Source organism: Hyperoodon ampullatus, assembly GCF_949752795.1.
Source record: "Hyperoodon ampullatus genome assembly, chromosome: 1".
Lineage (NCBI taxonomy): Eukaryota > Metazoa > Chordata > Mammalia > Artiodactyla > Ziphiidae > Hyperoodon > Hyperoodon ampullatus.
Genome location: NC_136914.1, coordinates 111,052,336 through 111,065,741, shown reverse-complemented (window position 1 = coordinate 111,065,741; position 13,406 = coordinate 111,052,336). Strand labels below are relative to the sequence as shown.

At 37.1% G+C, this 13,406-nt stretch overlaps 1 protein-coding gene across 2 annotated transcripts; it reads left to right on the top strand.

Moving 5' to 3' along the window:
* Positions 1-1,828: 1,828 nt before the first annotated feature.
* Positions 1,829-12,312, top strand: CDK1 (cyclin dependent kinase 1; the record flags this gene model as incomplete). 2 transcript variants are annotated; one of them, XM_079714429.1, is made up of 7 exons in its annotated part: positions 1,829-1,865; positions 3,926-4,082; positions 4,898-5,021; positions 7,714-7,884; positions 9,074-9,237; positions 9,348-9,489; positions 12,214-12,312. In XM_079714429.1, 7 exons carry the CDS (start codon positions 1,829-1,831, stop codon positions 12,310-12,312), a joined length of 894 nt encoding a protein of 297 aa, XP_079570555.1. The 2 variants fall into 2 exon arrangements, with proteins under 2 accessions (XP_079570555.1, XP_079570556.1); XM_079714430.1 differs by lacking the exon at positions 7,714-7,884.
* Positions 12,313-13,406: the final 1,094 nt, after the last annotated feature.

Genomic DNA, 13,406 nt, shown 5'->3' with positions numbered 1-13,406 from the left:
TTCACCTGGGGTCCGGGGCCTGGGCGTGGGAGCGACGCCGGCCGGCTCTAGCGGGAGGCTTGTGGGAGCCCAGCCCCGGCGGGGTTACTCCGGCAGGGCTGAGGTTGCTCTGGCCTTGGAGTTGCAGTCTGGGGTCACGCGGGTAGCTGAGGAGGCTCCCGGGTCCTGATTGAAGCCAAATCCGTGCCTTGGTTGGACGACGCCGAGCGCTTGCAGAGTGCCAGGCTCGGCCCTCGGCCCTGCAGCTCCCGCCCGTCCGCGGTGCGTCCTGCCCTCCCCTCCGGGGGTGGAAAGCAAGACCGTACCTGGGCCAGGTACCCGCGCCCGTTCCCAATCACAGGCTGTCCCGGGAAAACCGATCGGATGAACTACCTTGTGGGCCTTCTCAGGCCTGCCTCTGTGCCCATGACCCTAGCCCTCCTAGAGCGTTTAAGAACACTTAGCCAAGGCATAGAACAGTAGAGAACTTGGATTTTTTGTTGTTGTTGTCGTCGTCGTTTTTATTTTATGCTTGGCGGTGGTTACATTCTATGGAATTGGCAAAAAGTGGAAATCTAAGAAATGCCGAGAGTTAGAAACGTGTGTTTTTAAATCCTTTAATCAATTTTTATTTAATACTGAAGTTACCAGTGTGCACGTCTTGCTTCCTCTAAAGACCTGGAGGTCTCTGGGTGGATTAAGCCGCTGGTATTTTATATCCTGCCACGGGTAGCACAGGGGGCATTCAAAAGGTATGCTGAGGCCGCATCCTTTATTTAAAATAGTTACAACCAGGAAAGGGTGGAAGAGTAAGCTTTGAAATTGGGTTGGTTTTCAGTTATTTGTTTAAAGTGAGCTCAGCAATTTCATTGTGCTTTAGGCATATTACATCTGGATATTGAAGAAAAGATAATTACCCTAATCGTCCACTGTCATTTGTAAAATTAACCATTTTTAAGATAGCCAGGGTAGTGCAATTTTGTTCATTTAAAAAGATTTATCTCTACTTATTTCGGGAATGATTTTGAAGAAGAATGTGAGAAACATAACTTGAGGGTCAATATAACCTCAGGCTCAGTGACCTTTATATATGGTTTCATCGGTGATGTATTATAAAATGATGCTTTGGGCTGCTGGAGCTATTGTTTCATTGCAAACTTACCAGCCAAGACTTAACAGGAAGTCTTGAGTATCTGCTTGTCATTTCAGCTCTTTTTATTTTTTTACCATTCTTTGTGATTCAAGTATATGGTTTTTTACTTTGTTCTTGACATTTGTGTGGGGTATAATTAGATTTTATGTGTGGAATTGCACTTTTTCTTTTAGAGTGCTTAGTGATCTTTCCTACCTTACAAAAAGTACCTTGAAACTTTTTGTCATGTTTGTGTTATGTGACTGCTGACAACAGGAGAAAGATTAAACCTGTCACTCGAGCAAGTTGAAACACGTTAAAATATTTGGGTATAACTCTGGCACACACTGGTGCTCCTTAGAAGTGTTACATAAAGAGAACATCTGGGATTTGTTTGGGAAGAATAGGTAAGTCCATGTGTGAATTTGAGGGTTAATTTGGAAGAGGCTAAATGTTACACTGGTATAGGATATACAAATATTTCCAATGTTTCAGAAGCTAAGAAGGGTGGGAGAGTCTTTGAGTTCTTTCCCTTCTAACTATTGTTTTAATATAATAGCTAATATTCATGGAAAATTAATACTGCACTAGGTACTGTGGGAAATGCTTTACTTATAGTATCTCATTAATAACGTAAAAGCACGCTTTGAGTTAGTGACATGTAATCAAATCAGCTTTTCCTCTCGTTTTAGGATCTACCATACCCATTGATTAACTATGGAAGACTATACCAAAATAGAGAAAATTGGAGAAGGTGAGTGGTTTCAATAATATAAAAGGATTTTTAAAAAATGATTTAATGATGCTGTAACATCCTTGACATGAAGACATGTAAATATTCATTAAAATCCAATCTTTGGGACTTCCCTGGTGGCACAGTGGTTAAGAATCCGCCTGCCAATGCAGGGGACACGGGTTCGAGCCCTGGTCTGGGATGATCCCACATGCCGTGGAGCAACTAAGCCCGTGCGCCACAACTACTGAGCCTGCGCTCTAGAGCCCGCGAGCCACAACTACTGAAGCCCGTGCGCCTAGAGCCCGTGCTCTGCAACAAGAGAAGCCACCGCAATGAGAAGCCCGCACACTGCAACGAAGAGTAGCCCCTGCTCGCCCCAACTAGAGAGAAAGCTTGTGCGCAGCAACGAAGACCCAATGCAGCCAAAAATTAAAAAATTAATTAACTAATTAGTTTTTTTAAATCCCATCTTTCAGGTACATCTAACAGTGTATTAGTGCATTAATACATATGTTCTCTACATAATAAAACACAAAAATGTTCACATTTCAGAATTGTGAACATTTTTGTCCCCCTGACTTTTCCCCTTTGACATTGAGTTTTTGACAGCCCAATTCATTTCTTAAATATATCCAGACTTTTTTTATTTCAGTTATTACAAAGTTGTTCTCTGGTTTCTTCTGAATAACAAAAATCTGAGTGTTGTTACATTAGTCTTGGAACTCCTTCCTGTCTTAAGGAAATGTCTTTAGATTATAGAGAGCATAGCTATATCCATGATGTGGAACCTTAGTTGGCATTTAGTAGGCACTCTGTAAACACTTGTTGATCAAAGGTTTTTCTCTTTACCGTTCAGTCTCCATAACTTGTCCATATCGAACATTTTAAAATTTTATAATGCTTAGTTCATTTCAGAGTGCATACCTTGTATGTCACAAATAATTTTTGGTAATTAACCAGTGGAATCACTGTGCTCTGTTTAACTAGAACTCTCTTCCAGTAGTTCATTGAGAAGTGATATGGTTCAAAAAGAGTCAGAAGAGAGCCATAGAGCACGTGTGATGTCTAAAACTCAATTCAGTACATATCAAGGAACCTAAGCGATGGCACAGTGGTTAAGACTCTGCGCTCCCAATGCGGGGGGCCTGGGTTCGATCCCTGGTCAGGGAACTAGGATCACACATGCATGCCTCAACTGAGAGTTTGCAAGCCACAACTAAGGACCCTGCGTGCTGCAACTAAGGAACCAGCAAGCTAAAACTAAGACCCAGTGCAACCAAATAAATAAATAAATATATTTTAAAAAATGCATATCTAGTGTTTGCTATAAGTTAATCAGTAGTTGTTATGAGTAAATTTTAGGACCAGGTGAATGTTGTACACTTGAGGGAGAGGTAAGCATACTTTAAAAAGTTCTGAATTTACCATTAACAGTTTATTTGGCTATATTATGCAAATGACTGATCTTCCTGAGTGGGATCCACTCCAGGATCCCTGTCAATGTCAATATTGACATTGTTGCTCATTATCTGAAGCCCATATATAAGAATCAGTGTTCTCAACTTCCAAATGGATGTGAGGCTTTCTGCTATATAGTAGATAATATGAGCTTGAATAGATCAAATATTTAATAAAATATTTTATCCTCATTCTTTTCTAGATGAGGATTGTTGACTATATATTTGAAATGTATGAAGCACTCTATATGAAGTTTTCTGAAAGTGTCACAGTGACTCCTGTTAGTAATATTTCCTGAGCCCAAATCTTTACACTATATTTTATGCCTACCTTGTTGCCAGGTAGGATATCTGACAGGAGATACATTCCAATCTGCAAACGATCCTTTTTCTCTAAAATGTGCTGGAAAATTACTGGTAATTTAAATGTATGGGAAACCTGTGATGACTATATGAATTCTCTAAACTACAGACATGATAGGTTTTAGTTACCTTCAGTGTTGTTTTGGAAGTGATGAGGGTATAATGATGACTAAGATGCTTCCTATCTGGCCACAGCAGACATTTCTATCATGTGACACTGTGGAGGTTGTCACATAGCAGACACTTTGTCTATTTCAGGTACCTATGGAGTTGTGTATAAGGGTAGACACAAAACTACAGGTCAAGTGGTAGCCATGAAGAAAATCAGACTAGAAAGTGAAGAGGAAGGAGTTCCTAGTACCGCAATTCGGGAAATATCTCTATTAAAAGAACTTCGTCATCCAAATATAGTCAGGTATGGTGTAATATCTGAATTTGAATCATTTTCTGCATACTATTTCAAATGTGAATTTCATTGTGGAAACTTTTACATTTGCTTAATTTCTGGTCTAACCTTGCTGAGCTGACTAGAACCCTACTATTTTTGTTCATTGAGAATGCTGGGCATAGAAAAAAAGAGGCTGGTAAAGCAGGAACAGAGTTAGAGGAGCTTGGTGATGAAGATTAGTAGTGGGGGCTGGAAAATCAGGGTAAACTGCTCAAAGGAGAAAAGGAAGTCCTTTTCACAGAGCTTTGACACTGCTCCCACTCTGAGAGCTCTGATCCTTAAAGACTCCTTAATCAGAGACCTGAGACAGGTAGATAGGTCAGATGAAGAAAAAGTTTTTCTTTCCAAGTATTTGGACTGGCATCTTTCCAAATTAGGATTTAACTGCATTTTTCTGGGGCTAGAGATAGTGAGCAACTAGTAAGGTCAGATACTGCTATAAGGTTTGTTTTTATTATTTACCTCAATGGAAAGACAAGCTCTGAGCAACAAGCAGTCAACCTAGATACGTTCTTCTGGAGTAGAAGCCGCTTGCCAGTTAGCGCCTAATATAATATGCCTTAATTTTCAATTGCTGCCCTGAGGTTCCTTTCTCAAATTCTAGTTTAGTGCTACGGTTTTCACAACTAGGGAAGCTACCACCTCTTCTTTCCCAAAACAGTATAGTAAAATTTCTTATGGCCCTACTTTTTGTAACAGCAACTGTGAAATGTATAGAAACAGTTTTATTTTGTGAGAGGTCAAAAATGTTAGTTTTAAATTTTCATATAATTATTCTTCAGTCTTCAAGATGTGCTTATGCAGGATTCCAGGTTATATCTCATCTTTGAATTCCTTTCCATGGATCTCAAGAAATACTTGGATTCTATCCCTCCTGGTCAGTTCATGGATCCTTCACTTGTTAAGGTAAGAATCTTGCCTAATTTTATTAGTATTTTTCCACTGTGAATGTAAAGTGTTTACTCTGTAGAAGTCCCTGTGTTTCATGAAAATGTGCTTGGAAAAAGTGTTAGAAAAGTAGAACAAGGAAGAAAAGAATATTTTGTTCTCTCCCACACAGTTAGTCTATGGGTTAGGTTGTTAACGGTTATCCATTTTATTACTAGATAGTGCTTCTAGCTGTAAAGTGAAAAGTAGTGCCTGAGATAACATAAAAGTAATAAGTACATATTACATTGTTGGAAGCTAGGATATCCTGGTCTTTATTTGGCAGTCAGGTACGTGTAAAACAAAGTAGCAAAAGCCTGGGGCAGGGTGATGGTGGCAGGTGGTTTCATTTTATTCTGGTTTTGAATATATTTTGGTTAATTTATTTTAGACATTAAATTTCATTTAAATTTTAAATGTGTAATTATCCTTACACCATCTCTACCAAACCTCTCCTCAGAGGTAGGTATTCTTTTTTTTTTTTTTAGATATCTTTATTGGAGTATAATTGCTTTACATTGCTGTGTTAGTTTCTGCTGTATAAGAAAGTGAATCAGCTATACATATACATATATCCCCATAACCCCTCCCTCTTGCGTCTCCCTCCCACTCTCCCTATCTTACCCCTCTAGGTGGTCTCAAAGCACGGAGCTGATCTCCCTGTGTAGCCATTGTTTTATTAGTAATCTTAGAGATACTCATATGTCAACTTTGTATGTGTATATACATCTACTGTTTTTATAAAAATGGGATTATATATATTTATATATATATATATATATGCATTACTTTCCCTTTTTCTGTGTAAAACATTATTCGACCATAGGTCTACCTGTCTTTCTAATTTTTTTTTTTTTACTCAGAAACATTATTTATTTTTGACATCCATCTATGTCTTAATGTAACTGTAATGAGTATTCCTTGTAATATCACCTCGTAGGGAAATCCCCACTATGATTTTTTTTCTTCAATTCCACTTTGTTCAAGATGTCTTCCTTTTTTTTTTTTTTTGCGGTATGTGGGCCTCACTGCTGTGGCCTCTCCCGTTGCGGAGCACAGGCTCTGGACGCGCAGGCTCCGGATGCGCAGGCTCAGCGGCCATGGCTCACAGGCCCAGCTGCTCCGCGGCATGTGGGATCCTCCCGGACCGGGGCACAAACCCATGTCCCCTGCGTCGGCAGGCAGACCCCCAACCACTGCGCCACCAGGGAAGCCCGTCTTCCTAATTTTTGATACAGTTAGGTAAACCAGTTCCACACTGGTGGACATTGAAATTGTTTTCCAGCTTGGTGATTCATGCCCTTATGATCAGTGCTGCAGTGAATATCTTTATATCTTCATATACATCTTTATAGGATGGATTCTCACAGGTGGAATCAATGGGTTGAAGATGTTTATTTACACTTAAAATCTTGATAGAGAGTGCCATTTGCCCTCTAAAAAATTAGAGCAATTTACTCTTAAACATCATGGTGTGTATTTTCTTTTAATACCTCACTGTCGAAACTTGTTTTTATCAGTCTTTTTGATAATAATCTATTATGTGAAAAAGACTAATATCATTTTGCATGTCACTTAACATTTTTTCATTTCTTAGCCATTTTATAAACAGCCTATACATATTCTTCACTGATGATCCTGTTAGGATATTTTTTTCACTGGTTTCTAAGAGTCTCTTATCGGTAACATGTTGATAATAGTTCTTTTATTCCTTTTTTTTTTGTCTTTTGATTTGTTAATGGAGTACACCGTTAGTAATTTTTATAATTTAACAATCTTATACATGACTTTTGGACTTTGAGATTTTTTATGTCTTATTTAAGTCTTCCTCTCTCAAAGATCACATGTATTAGAACAATACATGACAATGTTTTTCTAGTAGTTCTAGTAGATTACCCCCACCCCCTACTTTTGCCTTAAATTCTAGATGGATCAAAGTTTTATTTTGGTGTAAGACCGAGGGTTCTTAATTTTTTTCCAAATGGCTAGCCAGTTGTTCCAACTGATTGATTTTATGTATTTTGTAATTTTGAACTTTATAAGTCAGTACTGTAACTATGTATATTTTCTATTTCTGTAATATCCATGTTGCTTCAAATGTCAATTACATTGTGTTGGCAACAAGTATCTTATAAAACACTTCTCTGAACTTACCAAACAGCATTTTGCGATAATTGTATCACTTTAAATACACAGTCATAATATTCTCTTTGTTGTTTCTTTTGGAGTCTGTGACCAATGTCTCCAAAGAGGAAATGAATATGTAAATATAAAAGGCTGAAATGGAAAAGACTAACCTTATTCAAGGTAGAAATAGAGTTGCTATAATTATATAAAACAAAAGTTTAAGAAAATTTCTATATAGAAAACTAACTTATGACTTAAGAATTAGGGACCAAAATAAGTAAAAGAAGAATAAGTGAGTTCATAAAGATGTGCCCATAAGGTGAATATCTTTGTCATAGGTATACAAACATGAATACCTTATATAAATGGGCTTCCCACCTCCAAATACTTCCTGTTAGTCTCAAATTGCTTGAGAACTTTTTTTGTAAATTGTTTATTTCTCTGCATTATAATTTCTCATGTCTTTGAAAGAAAGCCACCAAGATTATTTAGAAAATTGTTAAATGGTATAGTTAACTTTCTAACTTATGGTTCCTTCTTCCAGAGTTATTTGTACCAAATCCTACAAGGGATTGTGTTTTGTCACTCTAGAAGAGTTCTACACAGAGACTTAAAACCTCAAAATCTATTGATTGATGATAAAGGAACAATTAAACTGGCAGATTTTGGCCTTGCCAGAGCTTTTGGAATACCTATTAGAGTATATACACATGAGGTATGTTTTTTGGTGCTTTTGTTAAGTGTGATTGCTGGATTGTTTTCTATATTCTTTAAGTCAAGAAAGAAATGCTCAATCAGAAAGATTTCCACTCTGTGCCAGTATCAGTTTATTGCCTCTCTGCTCCAAAGTTATCCTTCATTGCCTGCTATGTGAAAATGTATCTGGAACCTTTTGAGTATTTTTCTTTTGCCAGTTGCTGTGATGTTACGCTTTGACCGTAGAGGGTGCTGGAGAGGCATTACAGGAAGGAGTCATTATTCTTACTAGTCAATATAAATCTTCCAATCTTCTGTTATAGTTACTAATCCTTTACAGTAAACTTTCCCCATTCAAATTACCATGAGATTTCTGTCTCTTGATTGGATCCTCTCTTGAAACAATAAGATTGGTTAAAAGACAGGTTTTGTTGCTTAAGTGCTACTGTTTCAGATGTATTTAGAAGCTTCTAAATATAACCAAGTTTTGTCTGTGTTATATTGATGACTTGGCATTTTGTTTGCTAGTTCTGGAGGGAAAGGGAATGTTGACTCACATAGTTAAGGATTATTGGGAAACCTTGTCTTCTGTGGAGTTGTCTACGCTTCTGCCCAAAGACTTCCTCCAGATCAAAACTTAATGACAGTGCTGATCTGGTCAAATGTCTTGGCTTCTTTTAATTATTCCTTTTTATCATTTTTCCCATGGCTCTATAAATAAAGATTATTTGGTTTCCATTGGCTTAAACATATGCCACTGACCTCCAATGTGATAAATTAGATATGCTAAAATAGTAGATTGGTGCTAGACTACTAATAAACTGTTGTTTGACTTAGTTGTGATTTTAGCATGTAATCGCTACATGCACTTGTACAGTGTCAACCCCAAATCCGTTATCATTGGGCTTTTTTTTTTTTTTTTTTTTTTTGTAAGTGAAGGCTAACTTGGCTATTTTGATCCTCGCATTTTAATGATTTGAAAAGACTTGGAATGCTTTTTTCTTTTCCCCCCTAATGAATATAACTTAGAAATACTTCATTATTTATCTAACATTTAGTATTGTGTATAGTTAATTGACTTTTAAACACTATTATCAGAGGCAATCAAGCAGCATTCTAAAGGACAGTCCTAATGAAATACAAATGTTTACATTTAGGTAATTTAACGTGCCACATTTATTCCAAGTAAGATATTTTCTTTGTAATAGGTAGTAACACTCTGGTATAGATCTCCAGAAGTATTGCTGGGGTCAGCTCGCTACTCAACTCCAGTTGACATTTGGAGTATAGGTACCATATTTGCTGAATTAGCAACTAAGAAACCACTTTTCCATGGGGATTCAGAAATCGATCAACTCTTCAGAATTTTCAGGTATTTTTGTGTTATACTTGAGCTACTAAGAACTTTTAAATTAACATGTATATAACGAGAATTATGTTTATACTTTAACCATAAGTTTTTGTTTTGCTATGGCTTTTTAGAGCTTTGGGTACTCCCAATAATGAAGTGTGGCCAGAAGTGGAATCTTTACAGGACTATAAGAATACATTTCCCAAGTGGAAACCAGGAAGCTTAGCATCCCATGTCAAAAACTTGGATGAGAATGGCTTGGATCTGCTCTCAGTAAGGAATACCCTTTATATTGACTTTAACACTGTGCATGATTCTGAATGTACTTAATTCTTTCTTTCACGTAGGAAATAGGAAGAAAACCACTGTATACTGAGCCAGGCACATAACTATTATGTCTGTTATGTTTATTGCCAAAGCGAGCACATTACTAGCTCCATTTTAGATACAAAAAACACTAGTGGTTTTGAGAGGAGGATTTGGCATTTGTTCACTTTTTTTAATATATAGATTTATTTATTTGTTTATTGGCTGCGTTGGGTCTTCGTTGCTGCGCGCGGGCTTTCTTTAGTTGCGGTGGGGGGGCTTCTCTTTGTTGCAGTGCGTGGGCTTCTCATTGTGGTGGATTCTCTTGTTGCAGAGCACGGGCTCTAGGCGCACGGGCTTCACTAGTTGTGGCTCGTGAGCTCTAGAGTGCAGGCTCAGTAGTTGTGGCGCACGGGCTTAGTTGCTCCACGGCATGTGGGATCTTCCTGGACCAGGGCTCGAACCCATGTCTCCTAAATTGGCAGGCGGATTCTTAACCACTGCGCCACCAGGGAAGCCCTTGTTCACTTGTTTTTAATCTGATAGGTAGCTGTAGATACTCTGAAGGAGAGGATGAGACCTTTAAGTTGTGGGCTTGGAGTGGCCTTCCTCTCCAGGTTTTTTGTCTCAGTATTTACTGCTTTTTAGTTTAGACACAGTCGTTTTCGTTTTTAAAGTCTTTACTGCATGAATTCCCATTTCTTACTTTGCCTTGTTTCCACATCAGACAGGTTAGCAGAAGGACGAATGTAGTTCTTAAAACCTTTCCCTCTGTTACGTTGCTGTTCCCAACTAAACAGTTGTGTTCTTTAAAAACAAGACAAAAAAAATTTTTTTTAGGTTAAAAAATTGTCCTAGACCTGCCTCAGGAAATTTGTTTCAGAACAGTATTTAAATACTGAGATTTTCTTTTCTTTTCTTTTCTTTTTAAACTTATTTTTAAATTTATTTTTATTTATTATTTGGCTGCATTGGGTCTTCGTTGCTGCACACGGGCTTTCTCTAGTTGCAGTGAGCGGGAGTTACTTTTCATTGCGGTGCGCGGGCTTCTCATTGCAGTGGCTTCTCTTGTTGCAGAGCACAGGCTCTAGGTGCACGGGCTTCAGTAGCTGTGGCACGCAGGCTCAGTAGTTGTGGGGTACGGGCTTAGTTGCTCCATGGCATGTGGGATCTTCCCGGACCAGGGATCGAACCTGTGTCCCCTGCATTGGCAGGCAGATTCTTAGCCACTGCACCACAAGGGAAGTCCAATACTGGGATTTTAGAAGGGACTAGTTTTTATGAATCTCAGGTAATGTGATTGCAAAAAAAAAAAAAAAAAAAAAAAAAGATTTTGACAGGTTACTAAAAAAAGGGAAAAAAATCTGCTGCTATATCATCATACACATGTTCAAACTGATCTTTGGGCCCCTTCACAATTTATAAATCATGCCACCAAATTCAGCTTAGAGTTCCCAAATGCTTACAAGTGCAGTCCAAGATCCTTTACTGCCACTCAGATATTTTGTACATTAATATTGATGATATGATGTAAAAGGCCTTCTATATTCCTGGCCCAGTCTGTCTTTTTAACTTCCGTGATTCTTGAACATGAAGAATTTCACTTTAGTTAATGAAATGAAAATCATACTGTCAATCATGGTTCCTTAGTCTAGCCAGTATTGACATCTTGGACTGGCTCATTCTTTGCTGCTGGAGGCTGTCCTGTACATTGTAAGGTATTTAACAGCATCCCAGTCATCTGTCCTATAGATGCCATTAACACATTCCTCCCAGTTGTGACAACCCCAGATGTCTCCACACTTTGCCACATGTCCCCTGAGGGGCAGAGTCTCACCAAGTTGACAATCACTGCTGTAAATCATAAGTCAGTCTTGGTTTAAAATTTCAGCTTTATCACTCTTAAACTCTACGAAATTGCGCAGGTTCCTTAACCTCTTTGAGCCTCAAAGTTCTTATTTGTAAAGTGGGACTAATTCCTACCTTTTTTTGTGAGGATTAAGTAACATGAAACGTACAAAGCACTTAATAGAGTGCTAGCTATATAATAAGAGCTCAAATGGTAACTAGATAGTAAAAGTATCTCTGGGTCTGCTTATTGATTTAGTTTTCTTTAAGATTAATAATATTTCTTTAAGATAAATTTTAACTTTATTCAGCCTTTTCTGTTAATGTGTAAATAAACTTTAATACTAGGTTGTCTGACCATAATTCATTTAGTGACTCATTTAAACTATGTTTATAACACATTGCACTCTGGTTTTGTTTTTATTTGGAACTTGCTGGAAGCTACATTAGAAACCTCTATAGTTAATTGCCACCACTTCAGGAATGCTGTAAATAACTCAGAGGGCCATTTAATTCTCAAAGTAAATATAATTAACTAGATAATCTTTCTTGAATTTATGCCTTGGTTTTAAAGCTATCAATGCTTGTGTCTTAAACCATAATTTATAGCAAAAAGAGGTTATCAAGATATCTATGATTTAAGGAATAGATTATTTAGAGCTAGGGGGTGAAGTAAGACATTTATGTGGTTTGGTATTAAACTAACAGAAATGTTCATTTAGTAGTTTTTCATTAAAATTATTAGCTTATGGCTCATTGGTAGAAAAGTAAGGCTTTTTGGAGATTTTTTTTAAATGGTTTATTTCTTAAATAACCTTTTAAAAAATCTTTTTCCTCCCACAGAAAATGTTAGTCTATGATCCTGCCAAACGAATTTCTGGCAAACTGGCACTGAATCATCCATACTTTAATGATTTGGACAATCAAATTAAGAAGATGTAGCTTTCTGACAGTTTCCATGTGTTGTGTCGAGAACAGATAGCTGTATTTTTACTGTTAACTGTTTTTGTGTTGTGTATTTTTCTTTTCTTTGTTGTAAAATTTAAGCTGTGACTCATCTTCTGATTTCAAAAGTGTAACTTAAGAGTGTAAATACTGTTCTATATGAATTTAAATATAATAATTCTGTATATGTTTGTAGATCCCACCGTAACAACTATTTGTTACTATAATAAAACTATATAAATCTAGTACTGATGTCAGGAATTGGGAAAATTTTGAGTTAGCTTAAATCATCTAAAATCCTACAGCAGTCTGCTTTTCCTGTAGTTGGAAATACTAAACTTTAGGAAAGTGTGCTAAGTTGAAAATTCATAATGCTCTGAAGTATTTTTATGCTCTGAATGTTTAAATTTTCTTGTCAGTTTCTTGCCATGTGGTAACTCTACAACCTGCCCAAAGATGAATATTTTTCTACTGGTATTTCAATTCGTGACCTAAATGTTTAGGCATTCAGATGAGAAAACTATCCAGATTTGAGAACTGATGCTTAATTTAGAGAGGTTTTTAGTAATTTATAAAACTAACATTAGCGTATGCCAAAGTTTGCTAAGTTTTACAGTCAGAGATTAAGGGCTGTCCACAGCAGGGAAGAAGTTTAAAAAATTTATGAGCTATCCTATTTTTAGGTAGGTTATGAAAGTTATTTGAGTGAATTCTTGTGCCTTGGTCAGAGGTAATAACTATTCAAAGGAGTTGCTTATCCTGGCTTTCAAGCCTGACTTTAAAACTCGGTTTGTAAATTTTGACATAGTTTAGTTTATTAGCAGCCTTCTTATAGTTTATTAGCAGCCTTCTTATAGTTTATTAGCAGCCTTCTTAGAAGGTTCTAATGTAAAATTATTTAGCTAAAATCACTAGCTTTGGGAATTGTTTAATTAATAATGGTGCTCATTGTGATTTTTACCTGTAAGCAGGCTAATTTATTTGTTATAGCCAAGAGAAGTGTCTCTGAAAATAGTTTTATCGTTTTTAGTGTACATCTATCCATTATCTGCCCATATACTCTATTTTTCCTCCTGGTTACCTATGGCTAG